This window comes from Marmota marmota, unplaced genomic scaffold (assembly GCF_001458135.2).
Source record: "Marmota marmota marmota unplaced genomic scaffold, marMar, whole genome shotgun sequence".
In the NCBI taxonomy this organism is placed as follows: domain Eukaryota; kingdom Metazoa; phylum Chordata; class Mammalia; order Rodentia; family Sciuridae; genus Marmota; species Marmota marmota.
Genome location: NW_026000222.1, coordinates 3,333,915 through 3,358,999, shown reverse-complemented (window position 1 = coordinate 3,358,999; position 25,085 = coordinate 3,333,915). Strand labels below are relative to the sequence as shown.

The following is a 25,085-nucleotide window of genomic DNA, read 5'->3' as shown; positions in this document are numbered from 1 at the left end:
CACAGGCAGTGGATGTGACAGTAGACTGGATGGTCTCTGTGAGTGGAGGTCAGGCCCATGGATTCCACGCCCAGACCCCTAAGCTGACGGGGCAGTTCCACCTGGAAGACTGCTGCCAAGTGTCTTGCTTCAAGACGTCAGGAAAGCCCTGCGAGAGAGCCAGAGCCCACGCAGCAGGGGAGCACGCGCTCACAGGAGCCCCAGCTCCCCCAGAAGAAACAGGTGCAGGTCCCTAAGATGCAACCCACGACCCACGAATCAGTGAGGGGACAGCAGGAGTCCAGCCTTGACGGGAATGCCAGGAAACTCCCGCGCTCTCTGATTATAGCTGTACTCTCCGGGAGCCCCTTGGGCTGCTCCCCCAGGACTCACAGCCCAAGGGGCTGCCCATTTTCAGCCCCAAGCCACAGGTCCTGAGCTCACGGTTTCTGCTCCCTGAGTGTCCTCAGGCTCTCTTTGCTTAGAGCACCAGCTGGCCCCCAGGCCCTGGGCGCTGAAGGTACTGCAGGGAGCCCACCTGCACCAGGGCCCCAATGCAGCCCTGGGACTAGACGGGGCTTCCGGCCCTTGCCCTTCCCTATTCTGCCCTCTGCTCGGCAGCTTCCCCAGGGCACATCCAACAGGAGGGGCTTCAGCCAGCAGGGCATTCAGTGTCCACAGGAACGCACGTCTCACTCTGTATGACAGAGCCTCGTGACACTCAGTACGAAGGAGATAAGGGCACCTCGGCAAAACCACAGGGCCACACACAGGCCCAAGAACCGGGTGTCTTGGTTCACGTATGTATGGGCCTCTGTGCTCCAGCTCCTCCACACTCCTTCCTGGGATGCCACTGTGACTCAGGGGACAGCACAGGCACAGCACACCCCAGGGCGAGCATAGTGGCAAGGGGCACTGGCCCCCCAGAGTAGGTATTTTTTAAAATTGTCAAATGAACTAAAATTAAGTTGTGGGTACCTGACATCATGGACCACACAGAAAAAGTTTCAATAGTTTCTATTTCAATATGAACTCAGAAAGATGCCCACGTACTGTCCAGGATAAAGCCACCTGAACCTTCAGAGCGCGCTACTGCTGGAAGATGAGTCAGGGAAAATCCGCGAGGACAGGGATGCCCGGGCCACCTGTCAAGGGCAGGAAAGAGCAGAGGTTCTGGAGACAACCGCCACCACCCGCCTCCATCAAGAACTGCGCCACTGAGCTCCGAGAACTGTCGCTTGGTGACTTTATTTCATATAAAAGTTACACTGAGAGGAGAGTGGAGTCAAGTATACTTGAGCTGCACACCTGCCCGCTCACGGGGCCCAGCCACCAGTGATGATTCTGTCTGATGCTCAGGATATGCACGGTAAGAACCTCCCGCAGAAGCCCAGCGCCGTATCCGGTCCAGACACAGATGTGCCAGTGAATGTGCAAAACATCCTTGCAGCTCACTGTCCGGGGTCACCCCTGCTGCACTGTCCCTCTGGCTGTGACAGTTCACGCCTCTGCAGTGACTCAGTCCCATGATCTGCCACATGGCCAGAACCGGCTCAGCAGGCCCCTCTAGTTGTGCCTCCACAGCAGGAGACGCCCAGGGGAGGACAGGAGCAGTGGCCGGGGGCGGAAACACCCCCTTCCCAGCACGGAGGCCTAGGGCTCCCTCAGCTGCTCCCTGGGGGTGGGCGGCACCACGACCAGGTGAGTTAAGGCAAGTCCCCACGAGGGGAGCTGTTCTTTCTGGCATAGTTTTGAGCTCACACCAAGGGTCCAATTTCATCACCTGTGCTGTGGGTAGAGAAGCAAACATAAAAACCGGAGCCACTTGGAGGTGCCCTCCAGCTCGGACCTCAGGGTCACCTGCACGGAGCCCGCACCTGCCCTGCAGCCCAAGGCAGCCCGTTCCCGCCTTCCGCCTGCACAGGCCCCGGCTGAGGCCGCCGCCTCCCACTGAGGGCCAGGTCCACATCGCTATTTTGCCTGGAACACCAAAAAAAATCAGTGCCAAGCCCTCAAGCGCTGTGGATTTTTAAAGTAAACACAGGAGAGCGACAGAGGACCACACGGAGGACTGTTCTTTGGATGGAGGTTCGCTCCGGCCTGCAGTACATTCATTGCCTCCTGGCAGGGGCGCCGCGCTCACCCCTCTTCCCTGAACTCACCTGACTGCTGCCCACAGCCCGACACAGCACGCCAGCGACACACATGCACACACGCACACAGACACACAGACTTGCAGCAAGGGTCAGGGGGCCTCTCCCGGGGCAGCAGGGAGGGCTCCAAAAGCCGTCTTCGCTGTCCGCTGCGCTGCACCACTGTGACAGTGCGATGCTCCAGAGCTCGGAGGCCACGGTCTGCGGCAGCCTCCGGCAGGGCCAGCACGGCTCTGGCAGCACCGCCGGAGCACAGGGGTGCCCACGGCCCATGCAGCACCCAAGTAAGTCTCCCTAAGAGATGCCACTGCAGGGAGGAGATGGCACCCACTCCAGCGTGGCTGCGTACCCTTCAGGCGAGATCTGGGGAGGGCCCACCGCGTGGCCCCCAAGGCTGCTGGCTGCAGGCCACGCTTGCCCCACTGATCGCCGATGCCATCAGGAGGCTGATGCCCATCCAGATCCAAGTCAGCAACAGAGTCCGAGGACAGTCCCAGCCCGACAAGAGGCCTCACACCGAGAACTCCGGGCCTCCTCTCCTGGGTCTAAACTGCAGTCGCCTGAATCGGAAGCCAACAAAGGGGTTCATCCAGAGCAGTGAAGGAGGACCCCCAAAGACGGACTTCATCCCCTCCCACCGCAGCCTCCGCTCCCAGGTGGGCTTCTCGCTTTTCAGCCTCTCGATCTCCTGGAAGCAGAAGACAAGCAAATGGCTGCAGTCTGGGAGGGCCAGCCACAGACAGGCCAGGACAACAGCTGAAACAGGGACATGTCCCCAGCCTCTCATGCCACCACACTCTGAGGTGCCCGTGGGGTGCAGGGTGGTGGGCACAGTGGGCTCCCCTTCCTGCCTCTGCCAACCTGGACCCTGATGCTAAGGAACACGGACCTCCAAAAGCACAGCCAGGCTGCAGCGGTCTGGCCGTGTGGCCAGCCCGGCCGGCCCACGGGGCTCTGCCCCACTGCGCCCCAGCACCCCTACCACCACCCCCCCACACTCCCTGAGCCCTGCTCTAGGACAGCAGCGATAGGACACGGGAGTTCACTGAGCCCCTGGGGCTGCCAACCTGCCGCTGCACCTGCCCAGCTCGGCCAGCCTCACACCAAGCCAACTTGAACCCGCACTGTGTCCATGCAAGCAGTGGCGAGGGGAGCCCGCAGAGACCCGGCCCTGCGCCCAGGGCCCCACGCCCAGGCTCGGGGAAAGCCTACCGTCTCGTCGTTGCATATGGAGTGGATCTGGGTGCCGAACATGACTGCGGTGAAAGTGAAGAACAGAAGGCCCTCAAGGCACAGGAAGGTCACCAGGGCTACAGTTACTGGAGGTGAAAAGCCACTGCACTCTGAGAAGAGAGCAAGGCAGCTGAGGTGGCAGGCTGGCACACCAGGAACCCCACCGTGGGCCCGGGCTCAGTCTGCCAGGCATGTGCGTGAGTGTCAATGGCAGGCCTCTGTGCCCCAAGGAGCGGGCCAGCACTGCCCTTACAGCCACTTCACACCGCTGCTTCCTGCCCGCAGTTCCTACGACCCTGGGCCTGTGCCGGCCTCACAGGAACCACTTCTCACCCACGGCCCGGGGGCAAGCCTGTCCCACAGCCTGTCCAAGGCTGGACAGTCACCTGCTCTGACAGTGCTCCCTGGCTTCAGTCAGACCCAGCAGAGCAAAGGAGTGCTGTGGTCAGGGCCAGCCAGCCAGCCACCAGGAGGAAAACACGAGGTCTGGTGGGAATGGCACTAACGTCCCTCTAGTCTGAAACCCTGCAAAATGCAACTAAAATCATTCAGCAGGAACTACTGACAAAGGAAGAAGGATCACATGGCTTTAGTCACTGCAAAATGGCAGTGTGAGCTCAACTGTTCTCTTCCTTTTTTGTACTAGGGGTTGAACCCAGGGGTGCTTAACCACTGAGCCACATCCCCAGCCCTTCTTATATTTAGAGACGGGGCCTCGCTGAATGGCTCAGCACCTCTCTGAATTGCTGAGGCTGGCTTTGAACTCGGGATCCTCCTGCCTCCGCCTCTCAAGTGCTGGGATTACAGGCGGGCGCCCCCGACCCGGCATATTCTCTTCTTTAAAAACTTCAGTTCCTGAAGTGACAGCAAGGACCCCTTCCAGATTGGGAAATGGACTGCCCGATGCCCCCGCCCACGGCACCTGAGAGCAGCACTTACCAGTCCACTGCCCTCGCACACAGGAGATGAACTGCAGCCCGCAGAGAATCAGGGCATGGACCGAAGACAAGGCTATATACATCTGGAAGGAGAAGCCTGGTTAGTGGCCTCCTGACAGCTGCTCCAGAAGCCTTTTATTTGTTTGAAAAAACAAGGCAGAAACAAGCGGCCATTGCTGACACCTGTCCAGCGCGTGTGTCTCCCAGCCCAGCGCCTTGAAGCCACGGCAGCAGGATCGCAGGGCCCAGGCCAGCCCCAGCAACTTAGGGAGGCCTGCCTCCAAATGAAAGCTAAAAAGGGCTGGGGACATGGCCCAGTGGAAAAGCAGGCTGGATTCAATCCCTGGTACCGGAAAAAAAAAGGAAAAAAAGAAACAAAAAACTGTAGAGGAGGAGCCCACTGGCAGCGTCGGACACCAGGAGGACACGGAACCAGAGCCAGCACCTCAGGTGACAAGAAAGCTCCCACCCTTGGGTGACTCCTGCCCGCGCTGGCTCCGGGGGCTCAGGATTCTGGAGTGAAGGTTGGCGGGAAACTGGCCAGGTGTCAGGATTCTATGTAACGCATTTTAAATTCAGAAACATTTTACTCACAGTGAAGAGTACAAAAAATCTCTGATTCTTTTCTCCCACGCAGTTGTTCACCCACGGGCAGTGATGGTCCATTTTCCGAATACATCTTTTGCAGATACTGAAAGGAAAATCTGACTTCGATTTTCCATGCTCCAGGGAAACCGGAGAACAAAACCAAATAAAGCCACAGGTGGGGAAGCGTCAGAGCCCAGGTAACCCAGCGCGACAGGACACCCACAGTGCTCGCTCACGCACACCTGGAAGTCCCTAACTTGAATTCACTTTGACTGAGTGCCTTCTGTTCCCGAGGAACAGAGTGCCAATGTCACACGGAGCCTACCCCACCACTCCCAGGCTCTGCAGCAAAGCTGGACACGCACTCCTAGCAGTGACCCTCCTGGTTCTGTGAGTGTGCAGGTTTCAGTAAAAACCTGGAATTGAACTTCAACATTCAGGAAAGGAAAAACTCTTGGTACCTTGAAATGATTCTACCAGAGTCCAAATCGTCCATTGTAACCTGTATGTCTTGTTCTTCCAACTGTACTTTATTTACTTCTCCAAACTATTCCACACTTCCACACCTCCAACCTTAACTAATTTGCCACCGATTATGTTTTAGAAATGGCTCCGGCTGTTATCAAGCTGAGCATCTGTGGCAACAGCTCTTAACTCCTGGTGACTTTACTTTCTGTTCATGGATACAGTTTCTCTGCCTGATTTTTTTTTTTTTTTGGTACTGGGGATTGAACTTGGGGGCACTTTGCTACATCTGAGCTATATCTCCAGTCCTTTTTGAGACCAAGTGTCACTATATTGCTAAGATCCTCCTGTCTCAACCTCCTGGGAATCATAGACATATGCCACCAAGCCCAGGTCTCTGCCTGATTTCTACTGTATCTGTTAATCCAGTAACTTCCAAAATGTTTCCACTTCATCTTTTTAAACAGATTTGAGATATAATCTGTTACCACAACAGTCTGCCTAAATTTAACAGTGATTTTTTCACTACAGCTGCAGAATTGTGAAAACCACAGCATGCCCCCTACAGTCACTATCCATTGCCCCGCCCCCAAGCCCAGGGCTCCTCTGCTCCCTTTGTACCGTGGCATCTTTGGGTGCTTTCTGGCCAAGGTGCAAGACCAAACAACAGCCATGAAGTAGACAACACAACTCCTATCAGCTCTCTCTAGCTGGAGGCCACTGAACGGCCCCAGCTCATTTTCATTCTGTTCATCTTGGCAAATCCTGACCCACTACAAAAAAGACACTGGCTTTACAAGACCCTTAATTTCAGCTTGAAAGTAGAAGATAAAAGACTTTTGAGGATGTTCAAGGAAAGCGGAAACAGTCCAGGCTGCCACGCTTCAACCCCTGAAATCCACACCCCCTCTCCAGGAGGAGACGCGGTCTGAAAGGCAGGGCGGGGCAGGGCGAGGTCCAGCAGAAGGCCGGAGCCCGGTGGGCGGTCGAGTGCCTATGCCTGCCCGCACTGTGCTCTCGGTCCTTGTCTTAATGACTCGTGTTTGCAAGCATGTCCAAAAGAACCTGGCATCTAACTGCAGCCCCCCAAAAGTGAGGGTAACTGTGGGCACGTGAGAACTCCTCTTCTTATCTGGATGGAGGACCCTGGAATGGGGGTGCGGTGGGGGTCTATGCCTCCTTCTGGACTCCACGTGGGCTAGGAGGATGCTCAGTATTCACACCTGCCCATGGCCCGTGCCCTGGAAGCCATTCCTCACAAGCCTCCCTGGCTGGAGGGACCCCCAGCCTGCACTGTCCCCAGCTCTGCAAGGCACAGGCTGACGGGCTGGGCGGCACCTGCAGTGGTGGGCGCGCTCCGGCTTGATGCAGCAGCACTTGGGGCACTTGTAGATCACCTCGCCGGGCTTCAGCTGCAGGCTCTCCAGGTACTCTTTTGTGGCGTTTCCCTTGGGCACTGCCCCCTGCAGCACAGAAATGTGTTTTAGTTGGGAAGAAAGGGAGGTTTAAAAAAAAAAAAAAAACAATTTAGGAATTCATCTTATATTTTATCTATCATCAAAAATTCATAATGCTGTGTCCATCACTTAGAGCATATTAAATATGAAAAGTGACCCTGACTCAGGCAAGTCCAGACTTTTATTTTACATAAAAATAACAAAAAAGAAATTCCTTATTATCCTTCACGTACTGCCAAGTGACCTTGGCAGTTTCTAGCCTAAAGCAGGGCACACCAGAGGTGAGGTATGCTCCAACGCAGGGGCCGCTGGCAGTCCCCAGCCTGCGGGCTCCACTTCCCCCACCCGGCTAGAGGGGAGGGCTGCTCTCGTAAGCGCTGGGGAATGATGACAAAAACCACAGGAACAGGCACTTCCCTTCCTGCTGTCACAGTCATGTCACGCTTCGCTCTCGGCCAACCTCCTCCGCAACATCCACACACAAGCCAAAGTCCCCAGTCCAAGTGCTACCAGAGCTGGACCAAGGTGAGCGAAGGCAAAGCCATGTGAGAGGCAACCAGGAAGGCCAAGGGTCACCTACGAAACAGGATGTGGACGGAAGGACCGGGAGGAGAGGGCTGGACAGCTGAGCAGGCTGCTCTCTGGGCAGTGGAGATAGGTAATGAGAATTTGTTTCTGGGAGACTATTCTGGAAGTTGTGTCCAGGTGGAATGAAATAGGCAAAGCTGCCTGGAGTTCTGAACGCCTCCAGGTGGGACAAGGTCTTGCCTGGTGTCAGCTCAGAGTCTGGGTCTGGTCGGACGCACAGCACATCTCTGGACAGAGACACTGCTGTGGCAGCAGCCCAGGCCACATGGACAACGCCAGCAAGAAGACACCCCGGGGCAAGGGCTTGGGAGCTGAGGCCCTGCCAACAGCTGGAGAGTCTGAAAGCCCAGAGACTGGGCTGTGGCCAGAGCCAGGGACCTGCACCCCTGTGGGTGAGTGCCGCCAGCCTGGGCCTGAGGCCCGTTCAGGCCAATGTGCTGCCCCACCCACCTGTGACTCTGAAGCCCTGGCAGTGGGGCCCGTGTCTCCCAACACGCCCACTGTCTTCCCTAGAAGCGCGGAAAGCGGCAGGTTTCAACTTTCTTGTCTTTAAAAATTCAAATGAACCTAAGTAACTACGTTCCTTCCGTCCCACAGTCGGAGTCTGTGACCAAGATTCCTCCAACAATAAGCACCTCGTCACCCGCTATGACCTCACCAAATCCCTAACACCGCAGCTACCCACAGCGTGTCAGGAGTCTCCCCAGTAAGGAGATGGACTGGATCTGAAGCCTCAGCCCCTGAACTGTGCAGACGCCACCTAAGAACAGAGGCTCTAGAGGTTCTGAACGAAGCCATGGCCAAAGCCACCTCCTGCTCTGGACCACTCTCGACCTGTGGGCAGAGGAAGGCAGCTTCTCGGGGGCAGCGAGCACACCCCCGCGACCCGCAGAACTTGAGGCTGTGGCTGGCCTTCAGGCACCTTGCGTTCTCAGTGTTCCTACTTTTGTCTTGCTACGGATGGACGGGCCCCGGGGGCCTTCTGCCTCGGCCTCCGAGGAGCGGGGACCGCAGGCGTGCACCCCGCACAGGCTCAGAGTTCCCTCTGCTGCGCAGAACCCTGGGCGATGGTGAGGCTGCTGCAGGGCACGGTGCGGGTCCGCAGGTGGCTCCACCTGCCCAGAGGCCCGGTGGTCTGTTCCCTGTACCTTGCAAGGCGAGGCCTGGCAGCAGGTGGGCTGTGAGCCTGTCACCAGGCCTTACCAGGACGTGCCGGTCGGCAGGCACGGGAGCGCCCTGGGAGACCACTCTTCACTCTGCCGCAACACGCCTTATGTAAATGGAGGGTTTTTCTAAAATGCTTCCAGAACGTGTCCCACCCAGCTTCCTCCTCCCCACCCGCTGGCCCAGATGGTGTCCCCCACGGCTGCTTTCTGACTCGAGCTGCCTCTTTTCCAGCAGCCATTTGCCTCCCACCTGCCAGGTGAGGGAAACCAGACCGAGTCTTGGCGACAGTGTAACTGTGTGACTCACGTCACACGCCAGGAAGGGACGCTGTGCCATCAGGCTCGCCTGCCTTTCTCCACCTCTTCCATCTGAGCCCAACTCCCTGTCACACACCCTGGACACCCAGGACCTAGCCAAGGGGCAGCTGAGAACAGGGCTGGGCCTCATGGTCCACCTGTGGACTCAGGAAAGGCGAGTCCCGGGCCAGGTCAGTAACTGCAGATCCACAGGACCATGCTGCTTCGATTGGAAAAGACCCCAAGGAAAGCCACTGTGGGGACCTCGGAGAGGAGCTAGAAGAGCAGGGAAGTAGAGCTGGAAGCCAGCCACATGAGGCCCGCCTGGGGGCATCAAAGGGGAGGTAAAGCAGCAGGAGGACCCAGCACAGCGGAGCTCCTGCAGACAGCCAAGGCGGTGCTGGGTGGGGCACGTGCCGCTGGCGCCCTGGCCGTCCTGTGCTTATAGATGAGGCCTACCCTGAACGACGGGGGAGCACACCAGGCGGTCAGCACTGGCCCTGAGTCTGCAGCCTCCTGTAAGAAGCTGGCAGGAAGCAGGAGCTATGGAGACACAGGGCAGGGCGAGTCCCTCCTGGCCTCTCACCCCAGTGCAAACTCGCTGTCCCTTCTCAGGGCGCCCTGGGGTTCCTGAAGGTCCAATGGAAGACACTGGTAGGGCCTGGAGGCTGGCTGCTGCGCAGACAGAGGGCGCTGCACAGGGACGGGCCCCGTGTGACCCCAACATCAACGCTGGTAAGTCTCTGTCACCAGCAGCGGGGCTCAGCTCTTCACGAGATCTCTGACTGCCAACGCAACGCACCAGCCCTTCCTCCTCATGCGCCTCTCTCAACGTCCCAGTGACTACTCTCCACGACAGGAGTCCAGCTACTCCCAGCAAGCATCGCCAAGTGCTGCTGTGAGGACAGCAGCTCCACCCCGGGCGGCATGAAGGTTCTTGTTCTGCCCACAGCGGATGCTGCACAGCAAGAGCACAACCTGGTAGAGAGCAGGAAGCAGCCCCACCCACCCTGGGCAGGGGCAGGGACACGTGACCTACTGAGCCAGCCAGAAACATGGATTTGCAACTTAAGGATTATAACTTGATCTGGTCTGAGCGGCCTCCCTTCTTCCCCAGGCCAAGTGAGTGGGGAGCTGGGGCACTAAGGAAGGCAGGCACGAGCCCAGGGGCAGAGGAGGCCAGGGCATCTGCCAGCCGTGACAGCCCGCCAGCGGCCAGGTGCCATCCCGCCATGGGCTCCTCAGTCTGACTTTTATTGAGTCCCAATGGCTTCTACACAAAGCCACCAGAGCCCTAACACGTGACACAGCCGAAGAAATGACATCCAAAAGGACAGAGATAGCAAAAGCAACCAGCACCCGAGACGTGCTTGAGCCTCAACCACTGGGGCCCCTCATCACAACAGATGGACGTGGAAGCGTGGGCGGGGACGCAGGGAACTGCACACCCCAGTGGGAACGGGAGACAGCGCAGTCCCCCTGGAGAACAGTCTGGTGTTTCCGCAAACAGCTCCCACATGAGCCAGCAATTCCAGTCCAAGTATGTGCCCAAAGACAGGAACACATGTCCACCCTAAAACCTATGCTTGGAGATCACAGCAGCGCTGCTCACGGTGCCCTGAACTGGCAACAGCCCAAATGCCCACTGAGGACGGCGGCTGTGAACACTGGTCCATCCACACAGTGGAAGATCATGGAGCCCTGAAAAGGCCCTGGGAGCTGACGCACTCTGCAGAGCCACGCTGGGAAACACACGGCCCGGGAAAGAAGCCAGACGCAGTGGTCACTGACTGTGCGGCTCCATCTGTGTGAAATGCTCTGAGCAGGCAAATCTGTGGGCAGGAAGCCGGTCAGTGGCTGCCAGGGACTGGGAGCACCGATGGGGAAGGTGTGGAGCTTCTTTCTGGGTGACGGACATGTTCCGAGATGGCCCGAGGCGGTGCTGTACAACTCTGAATGCACAAACAGCCAGTGAACTTCACACGGCTGTGCTGGGTGGGAGGTGACACCGCCTCCATGCCTCTTCCCGCCGGTCCCGTCCTGGTGATGCTGCCCTTGCCATTCTCTCCGGCTTCCCTGAGAGCACTGAGGCCTCTTCCTATGGAGAAGCGGCAGGCAGGACTGGGCCACTGAGTAGCCACTGAGGGTCAAAGGCAGAGGCGCCCAGGACAAAGGCACTGCCAGCTGAAACAAGTGCCCAGAGATTGCCCCCAGTCCTCCTCCCTGTCCCCAGCATGCGTGAGCAGGAACCTTCCACAGGCCCGGGCCTTCACCACAGATGTCCAGAGGCTTTCTCCACCCAGGGGGCAGTTGTCCACGGTCACTGGGCTTTCCCACACTGCAATGTTCTACCAGAGATTGCCAAGGCGGCCCCTGTCCCAGTAGCCCTAGATCAGAAAAGGGTGCAGTCCCAGGGGGGCCTTTGCTCCATAAGAGGAAATGAGAAGAGCCCTTAGCGGTCATGGAGGTGCAACCCTGCAGAAGGCCCCCACCTCGGGCAGACACCACAGCAAGTCACCTCCAGCTAGGACACCGTCCTATTCCCAGGGATAGCTGCCCAAGGCCACTAGTACCCAAGCAGGAGAGAAGGTGAACAGTATACAGAAAGCCCCACGTGATGGACTCGGACCCGCACACGTTGGTACAAGCCACGCTTTCAGGCTGGCCAGTAGCAGGCCATCCTTAAAAAGCAGCCCCGACCTCACCTACCAAGAGCTGTGAGCACAGCAGCGCCCAGAGGACGCTGGCAGCCGGACGGGAGCCCAGTAACGAGGAGAGCAAAGCAGAAGTCCTGGGCCAGCGGCGGCACCCCTCCTTTAACGCAGCGCAGAGAACGTTCAAGTGGGAAGTCAGCAGTGGCTGCCTTTCGCCACCCTCCTGCGTGGTCCCCAGACCACAGCACCCGCCAAGCTCTGGGTAGCCTGGGACCCCAAGTCGAAGGTGGGGGGTACTTGAGCTGGAGGGTCTGCGGGCTGCCGAAGCCACCCGTGAGAACAGCTGGCCCTGTGCAGCGGCCTCAACTCCACGCGGCTGTCGCTCCCTGAGGGCAACGGCCACACCTGCAGCACAGCGACCAGGCTCCTCCTCCCGGCTCCAGTGGCAGGTGGGACCTCGGCCTTTTACCAGCCAAATGACCCTACGGACCAAAGAGAAAGTGGCAGAGCCACAAAGAACTACGTGACACCCATGAGGGTCAGCAGGGGTGACCCCTGGAGCCAGGTCTCTCAGCCTCAGGCTGCCCTCAGGGGAGGACACTCCAACTAGGAGGGATGTTAGAAACTACCTGCCAGAGGTCCGGGACCATGGAGCAACACAAACCCCGTCTCAGAAAAAGTGCTCCAGCAGCCTGGAGCCCCCTTCCGCCAACGCGCGTGTGCACTGCCCTCGGGCAGCTCTGCTTTCAGTAAGACATGGAAGTGTCACTAAAGCCTGCACCCAGAAATTCACGACAGCCCGAGGCTGCACAGGCGACAGCAGCGGGTACTCACAGGGTCAGTGAGCATGGTTCTTAGGTGCGAGGACAAGGCGAGAACCGCCAAGCAGTTGAAGATGACCCCGTTCACCACAGAGTACCAAAAGTCTTTGGAAGGCAGCAGCATGACAAATGTCACCACGAAGTCCGCATAGACGACCAGGAGCCACGTCATGACGGCACAGACCATGCCACAGCCGTCGCGGATGAACCACACCCTGTCGGCCACGTCCGCCTCAGAGGAAGAGGAGGACGAGGAGTCGTAGTTGTCATTTTCGGCCAGCAGAGGATGGTGCTCGATGTCCCGCAGCCTGTGTCCTGATGGCTGCATGATTCCCCAACACGCCCTGCAGCGGAGACAGAGAGCTGGTGAGGCTGTGAGGACACACCTGTGCCCCGGTGCTCCAGCCCGCACAGGCTCAGAGCCACCTCAAACATGATGCCAGTCGGCCCTTGGCCACTTCACCAGGCCAGCCACGCACACGACACAGAAAAGAACTTAAGCAGTCAAGGGCTGGACTCCAGACCTGCTGCCTGGGTGACCGTCTGCTGTGCATGAATGACAGCAAGTCCCGGGTGCAGACCAGACCTCAGGAGACCTGGCCCCACGCCAGGGGACAAAGAGGACGAGAGGGTGAAAAGGATGGCTACGAGCAGGTCCACAGCCCACGGAGCAGAGGACCTGCCGCACCCACCCTCTGCCACCTTGGGGTGCAGACAAGAGAGGCCCAGCTAGCACCAGCAGCAAGGGGGACGGACAAGGGGCGCTGGAGGCAGCGCACGTGTCCCCTGGGCTCAGTCCTTCCCCAGGCCGTCTCCCCTTCTCCCTCCCGTGCTGCGGGCTCCTATTTTCAACCTGCTCTTCATTTTACACCTGCTTCTAGAATGTCCTTCATCTCTCTGAGAAGTCCTTTGAGAGGTCTGGACACCACGCAGGACTACCCAGGACGAGGCCTGCAACCATCTGCCAGCACCACAAGCAGGGCCTGGCCACACAGCTGCCGGCTTCTCTGCCTCCTGAGTTGGCAGGGCCGCGCACCGGCCGCGGTTCGAGGCGCTGACCACCTCAGCCCCCGTCCTGCTTGCCCTCAACCCCTTAGAGAGGCTTGTCTCCCCTCCCTGTCCCGTGTGACTGGGTGCTGGCTTGCCACAAAGGCATAGGTGACCCTCTCTTTGCTCGCACCTAACGGTCTCCTGACAGCTCCACACAGCTTCTGAGTGAATCGTGGCCAAGTCCAGGCGCACCAAGGCCTCGAGCTGAAAAATCCCTCTGACCACAGCCATTGTGCCGAGTCCCTCAAGGAGGACATCCTGTGAGAAAGGGGCTTGCTGGCCGGCAGCAAGCCCACAAGCTACACTCCCGTCAGAGAGCAGGACCCTGTGAGACTTTTAAAGTAGCACAAGCTGACACCCGGGCTTCCCCGCGGAGACCCTGTGGCTGTCATCCATAGCGCAGGATGCGGCCTGTGGCCACTGCCCTTCCTGGAGACGTGGACGGCAGGAGCATCTGTGGAAGACATGCACCCACAGACACTGCAGGCTGGCAGTGGCAGGGCACTCCTAGAGAGGCACATCTGGGTGGTACTGTGTGAGGCTGGACTCTTTGTTTTTTGGTACAGGAATTGAACCCAGGGGCGCTCTACCACTGAGCCACATATCCAGTCCTTTATCTATTTATTTATTTTTGAGACAGGGCCTCCCTAAATTGCTTAGGTTGGCCTTAAACTTACAATCCTCCTTCCTCAGCCTCCCAAGCCACTGGGACTACATCCATGTGCCACCACACCTGGCTGATATTTGACTCTTAAGTGCCAAGTCTATAAAATTCACTGGACATCGATAAGAAGATTGAAGTCCAAAAAGCACTTTATTTTCAAGATAGCAACGATGAACACAGCAAGGGCTCCGCCCTGGGGGAGAAGGCACCTCGACAGGTGCTGAGTCACCGGAAGCACGCTGCAGGAGCACACAGCAGGGAGGGAGGAGGAACTGCAGCTCCTCCACCCAGAGCCCGATACAAAGTCTGGGAACAACAGAGCCCACAGCACAGCACCCTGAGATGCAAAGCCAGGTGTGCCCGCCACTGCCCTACATGCCAAAGCCACCACTCTCACTGCTGTCCTGTGGTGCTGCGAGGGAACCCGGGGCCGTGGGCTGGCTGGCAGATGCTCCTCCGCAGAGCGATAGTCACTCCCGCAGGTCACTCTGGGAGAGCCCGAAGCAGCATGCAGAGCTGGCACGACAGGCTCGCTGCATCACAGGTTCTACCAAGAGGCTTCTGTCTACACCCCTGAGCTCTGCCTGAGGCCACAGTAAACAAAGACAGTTCCCAGAACAAGGAAAGCTAAGCCCGGAGTGTGTTATTAAGGGGACAAGCACCTAAAACTTGCTATTTCATCTGCACCTGAGTTTCTCCATCTGTAACCCTGGCCACACTCCTAACCCAACAAGACCCCTCCTCCTGCTGCCTGCTGCCTGCAACCCCGGGCTGCTCCTGCGCGCGCACTCACACCTGCCAGCTGCTGGGGGGCGAGTCGCCAGCTTACCTCACAGGTTATTTCTGAACGTCACTTGGACATTTTGGGTCTTTTCTTCAGGATCTTAAGGTGCATGCTGTCCTATGTGATAGGATCTGAAAGACAATAAAATCAGATCAGAAGTTATTTATGACAGAAAAGTGTGTGACATTTCTTCAGACATGGTTAATCTCCGAGCCTCTACCAGCCACCTAACATTTTACCCACGAAGCTTTCATACAAACGACCCTTCACCAGGAAATCAGTGCTATTCTAAGTTTTGTTGTTGTTGTTTTAAGAGAGAGGAGAGAGAATTTTTTAATATTTATTTTTCAGTTTTCGGTGAATACAACATCTTTATTTTATTTTATGTGGTGCTGAGGATTGAACCCAGTGCCCCCGCGCATGCCAGGCGAGCGCATTTCCGCTTGAGCCACATCCCCAGCCCAACTCTTCTGTTTTTTTTGCCAATAAACTGAATGACCCTCCTGGAAATGGTTCATTCTGTTGTTTTGCTTTTTTTAAGGCTGGGTCCATGATGCCCCGGATCATCTTGAACTTCGGACTCGGGGTCCTCCTCCTTCAGCCATGTGCCACCACGCCAGAATGCACTTTACTTCAAATCTATTTTTCTCTCCTGCTTTTTTAGCCCTGGTGCTACATACAAATCTGTAAGCCAAGATCCCCAGGGATAATCCAGCCCCAACCTGGCTGACCTTTATTTCAACCATAGCAAACTCTTTTGCTAGCCACGCGACAGGGGTTCCAGGGAAGATGGGAGAGAGGAGCTAAGGAGGTGCCGGTCACTGGACAGGCGCCCAGGGGAGGAAGCAGGCCAGGCAAAGAAAGCTGCTGGAACTGGGCACAGGGCACCTGCTTGTGGAGCTACCTGGGGCTCATTCCCATGGGGCTCCCGGAACCCCAGCAGTTGGAGGGCACAGGGACCCTCTTAGGAACACAGAGCTGGCCCAAGAGCAAGGTGCAACGAGACGCAGGGGACCCCAGAGAACGCCAGGTCCGTGGAGGTCCCAGGAGGAGGAGGCCACGGCCCCCTAGCCACAGAGGTTGCAAAGGCCTCATGCAGCTCCGTCTTGAGAATGAAGAAAGCCTACACACGTGTCTTCACTGCCAGAGTCGGGAGGGAGCAGCCACAGGCCCCCACTGCAGCAGCAGAGCCACCAAGGGAACTTGCTTCTGCCAGGTCCTCGGGCAGCAATTCTGACAGCGAAGGTGACACAGATTAAAGAGGAAAAAGCAAGTTGCTACAGGAAAACCTGCAGAGAAGCAAAGGACTGGTCACCCTTGGTCACCTTGCCAGCCAGGGAGGCAGAGGCAGTAAAGCTCCAGGCGAGGAAAATGAGGAGCACATGCTCAGGGCTTTAAAGGGAAAGCTCTACTTGACGAAGAACGCAGGATCCAGAGGTGAGCTGAAAGCAGGAAGCAAAGGGGTGTCCTCAAATCTGGGGCAACCGGGCGGGTGAAGGAACGGGCCCGGACACTGACGGCGCAGTAAGAGCGCAGGAGCAGAGCCGCGGGCTCCCGTGCTGGGCCTGTCCTTTCTACACAGGTGTGCATCCCCGAGGCCGCTGTCCTAGCTGGCGAACATCTGGACCACAGCACAGTGTACTGAGTGGACCTCACCACACACGCATTGCTCCAAACACTGGACCTAGGCCACCTTTGTTCAGGAAGACTGCTACGTGCCACCACCTGGTGTAAAATAAAACCAGTGACTACCAAAAAGAGAACGCAACGAGAAGAAATGGAGAAAGGAATCCCAAGCAGGCACAGGGCACGAAGAAGGCTTCCAACGGCACAGCTAGGGTCACCTTCTCAAACCAGAGCAGAAACTGAAACAAACAGAGGGGCACTGAGAACTTCCTGGTTACAGAAAACACATGATGATAAAGTTCAAAACTGAGAAGCAGGACTGGGAGCAAGGGAATGCCCAGAAAGGACCCAGGGGGACAGAACAGACCCCACAAGGAAGGTGGGAGGGCAGCTGTCCTGAGACAGCAGCATCTGCCACAAGAACACCACACGGTGACACGGGCCCCAGCTTCGTGTAATAGAGAACCACCAGGAAACCACTTCCACACCACAGGTCCAGCCAAGGCACCGCAGCAAGGAAAAGTCGCACACAACAGCCCTTCCAGAGGTGGGACATGGCCCGAGGGCCGGCAGCCTGTCCACTCCTTGTACCACGATCCCTCCAAGGAAGCGCTGCTCTGCCTGAGTGAGCCCTAAGTCGCTGCCTGTGGTGGAACAAGGTGCTCTGAGCGGATGAAGTGAAGGGGAGGGCAGGGGTTGCAATCCCAGCAACGCGGGAGGCTGAGGTAAGAGAATCTCAAGTTTGAGGCCAGCCTCCACAACTTAACAAAGTCGTATCTCAAAATAAAATAAAATAAAAAAGCCTGGGGATGTAATCAGTGGTAAAGCACCCCTGCAATAAATCCCTAGTACCCAAATAAAACACTTATAGCGACTTTATTCAAGCATCTAGGTCACAGCCAACAACTTTAAATGCTAAATGATATCTTGCACTGTTTTCCAATGAGCTTATCTTAGCAACATTTTAAAATCATAAGCTGGTTTGAAACTGCTGAAATGCCAAAGCAGGGATCAGGTAGAGCAGAAATCTTCCAATGAGTCCAAATCCCCGATTATGTTTATAAACTGGAAAAAGTAACCAACACCCACCATTGGGAAAGTGGCCTGATGCTTTCTCAAAGTGAAACCACCACCACAACCACCCTACGACTCAGTGAGTCCACATCTCAGCATTTGCTCAAGAAAAATGAGTACAAATCAGAATAAAACTTGTAAAAGCTGCTGGTAGCCATCCATCCCGAAAGCTAACCAGAAAAATCGAAGGGGCCACCAAGAGGAGATCACTGAGCACACCGTGACACCTCATATAAAGGAATGGTTCTGCACAAGAAAGAAGGGAGTGGCCAATGCCAGCAACAGCAGGGACAATCTCAAAACTACGAAGTGTGACTGCACCTGTATGACACAGACACCAGGCCAACAGAGTGACTCGAAGGAACTCTGAGGGCTGGGGCTGGAGCTCAGTGGTGGAGCGCTTGCCTAGCACGTGTGAGGCCCTGGGTTCGAGCCTCAGCAGCACATATGAATAAATAAAATAAAGGACAACAAAAAAATATTTAAAAAAAGAAAAAGAAATCCTAACAGGAGTTTCAGCACCAGGGAAAAGGAGCAAGGAGAGCCCCAAGGTGGCTTCTAAGTCGACGGACATGACCGTATCGGGACACTATGCATGGAGAGGGAAGTGGGTCACACAGGCACCAGCACTTGTCCGGCAAAATTCACTAAGCTGCTTAAAAAAACAACGAACTGTACGGGTGACACATTACGTCGCATGTCAGCCATGCCTCAGTAAGGACGGCCGAACTCAGGTCTGCAAGGCGGACAGCGAAGGCGCAGAGGCCGCGTATGGCTGCGCTGCTTTCTTCCCATACAGATGGTGCTCCCCAGTCAGGGCCCAGCGCAGATGGATGGCCACCTGCAGCTGCAAGCAAGTTTCTTAAGCTCTTCCTCTTACTTTTCCCCATGGCCACAAGTAAAGTGTATTTCACCAAAACATACTGAAGTCAGCCCACAAAGGCGAGGACTGCTCTGGTGATGGGCTGCAAGGGAACGCGTCAAGGTGTGACGCTCCAGCACTGCTGTCTAGGCAGGTGCAGTGGCACACACCTATGATCCCAGCACCTCAGGAGGCTGAGGCAGGAGGATCCCAAGTTCAAAGCCAGCCTCAGCAACTTAGCAAGGCTATCTCAAAATAAAAAGTAAAACGGGCTAGGGATGTGATCTAATGGTTAAGCATCCCTGGGTTCAATCCCTAGTGCAAAAAAAAAAGCTATTTAAGCTTCTCATTGCTTTGCTGTTCACAATCACTGATGACCTCCAGAAACGGAAAGAAGTGAATCTCTGCTGCAGGCTAGCAAGCGCGCAAACGCCCTGCCAGGAGAGACGTGGAACCGCACTCTAGCTTTGGCCCAGGAGCTCTAGAACCGGCAAGGTGGGAACGAGCCTTGCAAATAACACTCCCAAGTCAGGAGCACAGTGTGAACGAGAGACAACAGTTAATTCTGTGTAAAGGACAGAGAACTGTCAATCAAGAGGACAGCATGGGCAGTCTGCAGACAAGCAAGGCATGGACCAGGGAGAAAAGGGACAGTTCAGAGGCAGGAAGGAGGGGGAGAGGGTCACAGCATGGAGAAGGGAGATGTGACCAAGAGGACAGGACTAGCCCTCTAACAAGTCCTCTGAATGCCATGCTCAGGAGCCTGGAGTTTGGGGCTTCATTCCATGGGCATGGGAGGCACCTGAACTCAGGTAAGAGAACACGTTTTAAAAATATCACTGTCAACAAAGCAAGCAGAGACTGGCAAGAGGACGGTGATCGCAGGAGGGGGAGCAGGAAGATGGCAGTGGGGCCTGAAAGACAGAGACAGTCACACAGGCTCAGGGAGAATGTGAAGATCAGGGCACACTGGATATGACAGGCCTGCAGAGCCGCCTGTGGACGATGCTGACCTAGAATGAGAGGCCCCAGCAGAGGTGTCAGGCACAGTGAGAGCAGGTGAGCCAGCCACAGACCCAAGAGACTGCAGAGGTGTGACGGTGGGAGTGCAGGGACAGGACATTCAAGGAAGGAGGCCAGGCAGGTATGGGAGGAGGAGGGGAGGCCAGAGCCGTCCTTCACCCCAGATGGAGCACCGGCTGAGTGGATCGTCGGGACCTTTTCCCAGCACTTCAGCAGAGGGTAAGAGCTGGGAGATCCGTATTACAGAAGAGCTCCCGTAGACCCCTGGGATGGCGAGTCCATGAGGAGTCAGCCTCCAGCCTGGGTCCCTGTGCTCCATCCAAGATCACCACGCTGCACGCTGCCGTGACAGTTTATCCTGCCCGAGAGCCTAGGCAGCCCCTAAGTGGATACTACGACGACACAAGAGGTGAGACACAGTTAAGCCAAGGAACTAGGAGCACAGAAGTGAAGAAGACGCCACACGGCTCCGGTTTCTTTTTTTCTGACTTCCTATTTTGAACTTTTCTTGCAACCACGTAAGCAATACAGGCAGGTTTCTGTTTTTAAGGAGTGAGGGTCCAAGTCTGCAGACGCAAGGGACGAAGCCACGGAGAACAAAAGGGAAGAAGATGAAAGAGAGAAACTGTTCCAAGAATGGAAAGGCAGAGCCACAGCCCTGAGAGACTTGCAAAGCACACGTGCGGCCACCCCGGGCTTCAACCGGCACTTACGCCAAGCCCTGCTCCAGGACGGGCACTCGGAAAAGTGGAAGCAACTGAGACGCCCTCCAAAAGGTGGTGGGGACCTACGCCTCAGCAACAGGAAGATGCACACTGCCCACACAGGACAAGCCAGAAAGAAGAGCCGAGGCTGCAGACTGGAGGGTCCTGACTTCATGGCACCCCACAGGAGGCAAAAGCATAGGTGGCAAACAGACCCCTGGTTGCCAGGGGTTGAAGAGTGGGTAAGGAGCAGGGGATTCTCTTACAGCAGTGTCACTACTCTGCATGGTACTGACGGCCGACACATGCCACTATGAACTGCAACACTGCCTGCAAATTTTACAAAAATCCTTCAGGAGGCCAGGGTGTCTCAGAGCGGGCCTGATCATCAGGAGAACAACAAAATCTTTTTTGTTGTTGTTCCAGAGATTGAGACCAGGGGTGAGTAACCATATGCCCAGCCTGTTTTTACCTTTGATTTTGAGACAGGTCTCACTAAGTTGCTAAGGCTGGCTTCGAACAAGCAATACTCTGGTCTCAGCTTCTCCTGCAGCTGGGATTATAGGCGTGACCACCACACCTGGCAGAACAACAAAATGTCACCCATGGCCTCAGGAAGGGGAGATGAAGGGAGAAGGTCAAGCACTACGCCTGGGCAGGCCACCAGCCTGGATAAGTGCCTGTGCCAGGGTGGGGCACTACAGAGGTGCAAAGAAACACAGCACTGGGACCCTCCAGAGCACATGGCTGCAGCTGTGTTCTTAGGTGTTCTTTCCATCGACTTGCAGTCGTGAAGTGTTGCGCTATCCTTCCAATTCTACCAGTAACGCCTGCCTTATGAAACCACTGCTCTCTCCTCGAATTCTAAAAGGCAAACTAACTAGACTTCAAGAAAAACACAGAGAACATTAACCCGACTAAAGCTAAGTGTCAACAATACACTGACATGTGATTCTTACTGCAAATGGTAACCTTACGTAACCTTTCTAGAAATGTCTTTTACGTTAAAATACTTAGTCACTCTAAAACACTACTTGTACGCTGCAGATCACATATTCAGCAAATTAAGAGAACACAACAAGGAACCAGGGAGTGGGAGGGGAAGCCAGGCTCCGGGCGAGTGGTGCTGCCCGGGTACTCTCACCAGCCACACCTCAGTCCCTCCCTGACTGTTCCACAGACTCTAATGGGGGCACACCCAGCCTGGGCCCTGGGTCCTTATCTACAGGTTCTCCAGAAATGACCTCAGTCCCACACAGCTAGAAAAAGAAAACTGGTAAGGTGCCACAGGATCTAATGACAGCTACTCAGCAGCCCCACCCAGGCGGGTCAGAACAAGCCTCAGAGCACCCCCACCCACCAGCGCTGGGCACTCACTGCCTGTGCTCATTCGCAGACCTGGGTCAGATCTGTCACTCCCAAGCCTGGGGCCCAGCCTCACTGCCTTTGCAGAGGCCCCCCGCAATCCAGAGCCCTGCCTTGTCCCTCACCCTCCTCCAGCTGCAGCCCTACCCCGTCATCAGCTCAACGGGATGCTCCAACAGCTCCCAGCACTCCAAAATCCTTGCTGAGTGAGTGCGAAGGGGTGTGGAAATGAGGCGCACACGCCAGGAAGCATGAGGACTCTGAGGAACCGCCAGGGGAGAGGGTGCTCGGAGCCCTGGAGGAATGGAGTGGGAGAGAAAGGCAAGGGGTGATGCGGGAGGGGCTGGAGGGAGGTCAGCTCAGCCCAGGAGCTCCTCAGGCAAGGCCGCCTCCACCCCTGCGCTGCGGCCACGGCCCTCCGTAGTGAATAAGCCCGCAGATACTCTAGATCCAGAAAGAAAAAGAATCCTGAACTCCCAAATCCAGAGTACGATGGGACTCTGGCGTGCTAATGACATACTTGGCTCTCAGTTTCAAGTCACTGGAGGGACAGGCATTCATCGCACACCTAACATGTCCAGGAGCTTTACATACAACACAGGCCACCTGAGGGCCAGGCGCTACCAGCTCAGGATGAGGAAGGAAACGGTCACGGAGATGGGTCAGTGGCTGGCTCAAGCCTGCAGCCAGCGCAGGTGGACTCCGCCACACTCACTGCAAAGCACTGCCCTTAGAAGGGCACTCCCTCCCACGAAACTGGAACAGGGAACCGTGGAACTCTGAGAATTCAAAGCGCTCTGTGAGGCTGCAGAAGTTGTCTGGCGAGCGCCTGCTCTCACTGACTGAGCGTCCTCCTCACCGTCCTCAGGGAGCCCGCCAGCCTGGCACAGAGACGGCCTTTGAGTTAGCAGCATTCCTGATGCAGCCAGGGCTTACTCAGCAGCTCTTCACCTCCACGCCAAGCTCCTCCCACTTCACTCCTGGGTGCCAGAGGACACTTCTTGCTTATGGCTCCTTGCTTTCTGCTCCTTTCCTTATCACCCTCTGCACATTTAGGCAGCCCTCATCCTTGGCTTGCACACCTGCCAAACTCGTCACTAGGTTCCAACAACCCAGGACAAGGCTGTGGAGGAGTCACAGTTCAAAACTGCAGCACAGGTCCCCAAATCAACCAGGTCCCAAACCTTCCAGCACTGCTCTACTCAATCTGGACCTCCAGACCTGTTCAGGGTCACTCCCCCGTCCCCACATGATGCTCATTTTGGTTCCCTTTACCAAAATGTCACACTTCTGTGCTTCTGCTCCTGCAGATTGCCCCATCCAAAGCCACATTCATTCTGTCTTTCCAGACAACTTTCAAGTGCCTACTACCTACAAGACATCGTAGGATTATGAGTTTTCAAAACCATCAGGTGCTGACCAATATAAGGCACTGCCTTGGCCCCATGAGGAGTCTAAATTTCATTAGAGAAGTAATAGGATTCTAATGACCATTTTTCAAGAATAGATTTGGCAGCCTGTAGGGCCAAGATACAAGACAAGAACAGGTTTGTGGATGGCAGTAAGAAGCCAATGCAGAAATGACCAGAGGCAAGTGGTGGAAAATGAGAACCCTCAGTCCCCACAGCAGGCAGCCCCAAGCACAGGTCACCACTAGCCTGAGGAGGGAGGGACTCTCTTCCTAGCTGCAAGGGGAAGAGTCTGATGAACATCAGAAACACTTTAAGTTTCTTTCCTTTTTTAAAGGTTGGCTAGGCTAGTCTCAAGCAATCCTCCTGCCTTGGCCTCCCAAGGGTTGGGTGCACACTATTATACCTGGCTTTTTGGAGAATGAGTTCAGAGAGCTCTCTCGGGGTCTGTCTTCTCCTCAATCTAGAAGTCATCAATCAATGGCAAAGCAAAGTAGGACGGGCCCAGGAAAGAAGGGATGCTGCGTATTAAGAATTTAACCTTACCAAGAGAGACTGGCCTTTTTCCTGGGCTAACAGTGAGACTCAGGGTGGACTCTGGCCATACCAACACAGCCCCAGTTTACTGGAAACAAGATCAACCAAGAGGGCAGTCAATCATGCCTCCCAACTGGAAGAGGCTCTGGTGTAACACTCCATGCACTGTCACGCATCAATGCCAAGAGTGTTCTGCCTCCACAGGGAGGGGACAACAGAAGCATTAGCATTTGGTACTTCCCAGAGCTCCATCCTATGTGCTCTTCCTGGGTTGGTTTTAATCAGTAGCCTTTTTCTGTAACAAACCATGACCACAAGGACTGATACTTTCAGTGAGCTTTGTGAGGCCTTCCAGTGAAGTACTGACCCTGAGGTTAGTTTTAGGTCCCCTCACTTCAACTTGCAGTTGGTGCCAGAGGATAGTCTGGTATGAAGTGGGACTGTTCCCTAGAACTCTGTAGCTCTATAATGCTCACGGTTGACCTCAGCCTGTCTCAGATGCTGCAAATGAGGTGGTACAAGACAAGGTATGGACACCCACCCTGGCCTGGAGATCAGCTTCGGAAATAAGCATTTCCAGTGAGAAGAGGTGGCTTGATTTTGTACTTTGTGGTCTACTCCAGTGTTTGGATCTCTTTTCCACAAAACAAACATGTATTACTTCTATAATTAAAGGACTATTTTTAACAAACACATCCCCAAAGACTGCTTTAGGAAAACTATCTTATGTAGTCATTCTGCATGGACTGCTGATGGGGGGAGTTCAGAGTCACCAAGAATACTGCTTTCAATTTCAAATTATTTCTAGTCCTATTCCTGAGCATGTTATTTATGTCACAGGAATCAATGCCAGCAAATAACAGATTCAAAAAAAATGTAAAATTATGTCCATATTGACCAAATCAAGATCATGTAAAGTTCATTTAGTACTTTGTCTCTTACTTGGAGCCACTCACTAATACTTTTCCTTTCCCCACCCCCCTTTTTGAGGCATTGGAGATTGAAACCCAGCGGCGCTCAATCACTGAGCTAAACCCCCAGCCCATTTTATTTTGACACAGGGTCTTGCTAAGTTGCTTGGGGTGGCCTTGAACTTGCCTGCTGATAGCTGGGATTACAGAGTGCACCTCCAGGCCTGGCCACCTTTCCATTCTAGAAGAGGATGTGTTTTTACAATACACGGATTAGCAGGGCTATAAAGTCCCCAGTGACTAATCTGCCCGACTCTGAGGCACTGGAACAGGAATCCTTTGCAGGCAGCCCGGGAACCCCCCAGGCGAACTCCGGGGTGCACACGGCCCTTAGGTCTCCAGACCCCGACCCTCCCGCGACCAAGGGCGCCCAAGACGTCATGCCTGGGGAGCACTTCTCTTCATTCCATTTTCTCAAGTCCCCAAGTTCTGACTTGCTAGAGTCTACGGCACCGAGGCCACCTTCCCAAAGGAGACCTCGGGTCAGGAAAAACTGCAGGACGTGCAAACCGACCTACCATCCAAGGCAGCATAAAAGGACGAGGACGCGGGCCGAGGAGCGCACGCCCGGGCCGGGCCCGGCTCACACGCGCCGCTGGCCGCCGGCGGCCGCGCAGCCCCCGTCGCCGCGATCCACTGCCACGGGAAACCGCTGGTTCGTGCAATAAACCGCGCCG

The 25,085-nt window shown here is 55.7% G+C and overlaps 1 protein-coding gene across 2 annotated transcripts; it reads right to left on the bottom strand.

The window, feature by feature from the left end:
* Nucleotides 1–1,208: 1,208 nt before the first annotated feature.
* Nucleotides 1,209–25,079, bottom strand: Zdhhc7 (zinc finger DHHC-type palmitoyltransferase 7). Of its 2 annotated transcripts, none has more exons than XM_015495999.2 (8): nt 24,927–25,079; nt 14,883–14,968; nt 12,353–12,683; nt 6,695–6,819; nt 4,898–4,994; nt 4,305–4,386; nt 3,345–3,475; nt 1,209–2,820 (listed from the first exon to the last, which is right to left on the bottom strand). In XM_015495999.2, the coding sequence occupies exons 3-8, from the start codon at nt 12,665–12,667 to the stop codon at nt 2,644–2,646; spliced, it is 927 nt and encodes a 308-aa protein (XP_015351485.1). In that variant the 5' UTR covers nt 12,668–12,683; nt 14,883–14,968; nt 24,927–25,079; the 3' UTR covers nt 1,209–2,643. The 2 variants fall into 2 exon arrangements, with proteins under 2 accessions (XP_015351485.1, XP_048648630.1); XM_048792673.1 differs by lacking the exon at nt 24,927–25,079 and adding an exon at nt 22,064–22,361.
* Between the last annotated feature and the right edge of the window lie 6 nt (nt 25,080–25,085).

Coding starts and splice junctions, on each gene's coding strand:
- Zdhhc7 (XM_015495999.2), bottom strand. CDS start 12,667: ATGCAGCCATCAGGACACAGGCTGCGGGACATCGAGCACCATCCTCTG. Junction 6,820..12,352: donor GAACCATGCTCACTGACCCT/GTGAGTACCCGC, acceptor TCTGTGCTGCAG/GGGGCAGTGCCCAAGGGAAA. Junction 4,995..6,694: donor GAGCGCGCCCACCACTGCAG/GTGCCGCCCAGC, acceptor TTTTCCTTTCAG/TATCTGCAAAAGATGTATTC.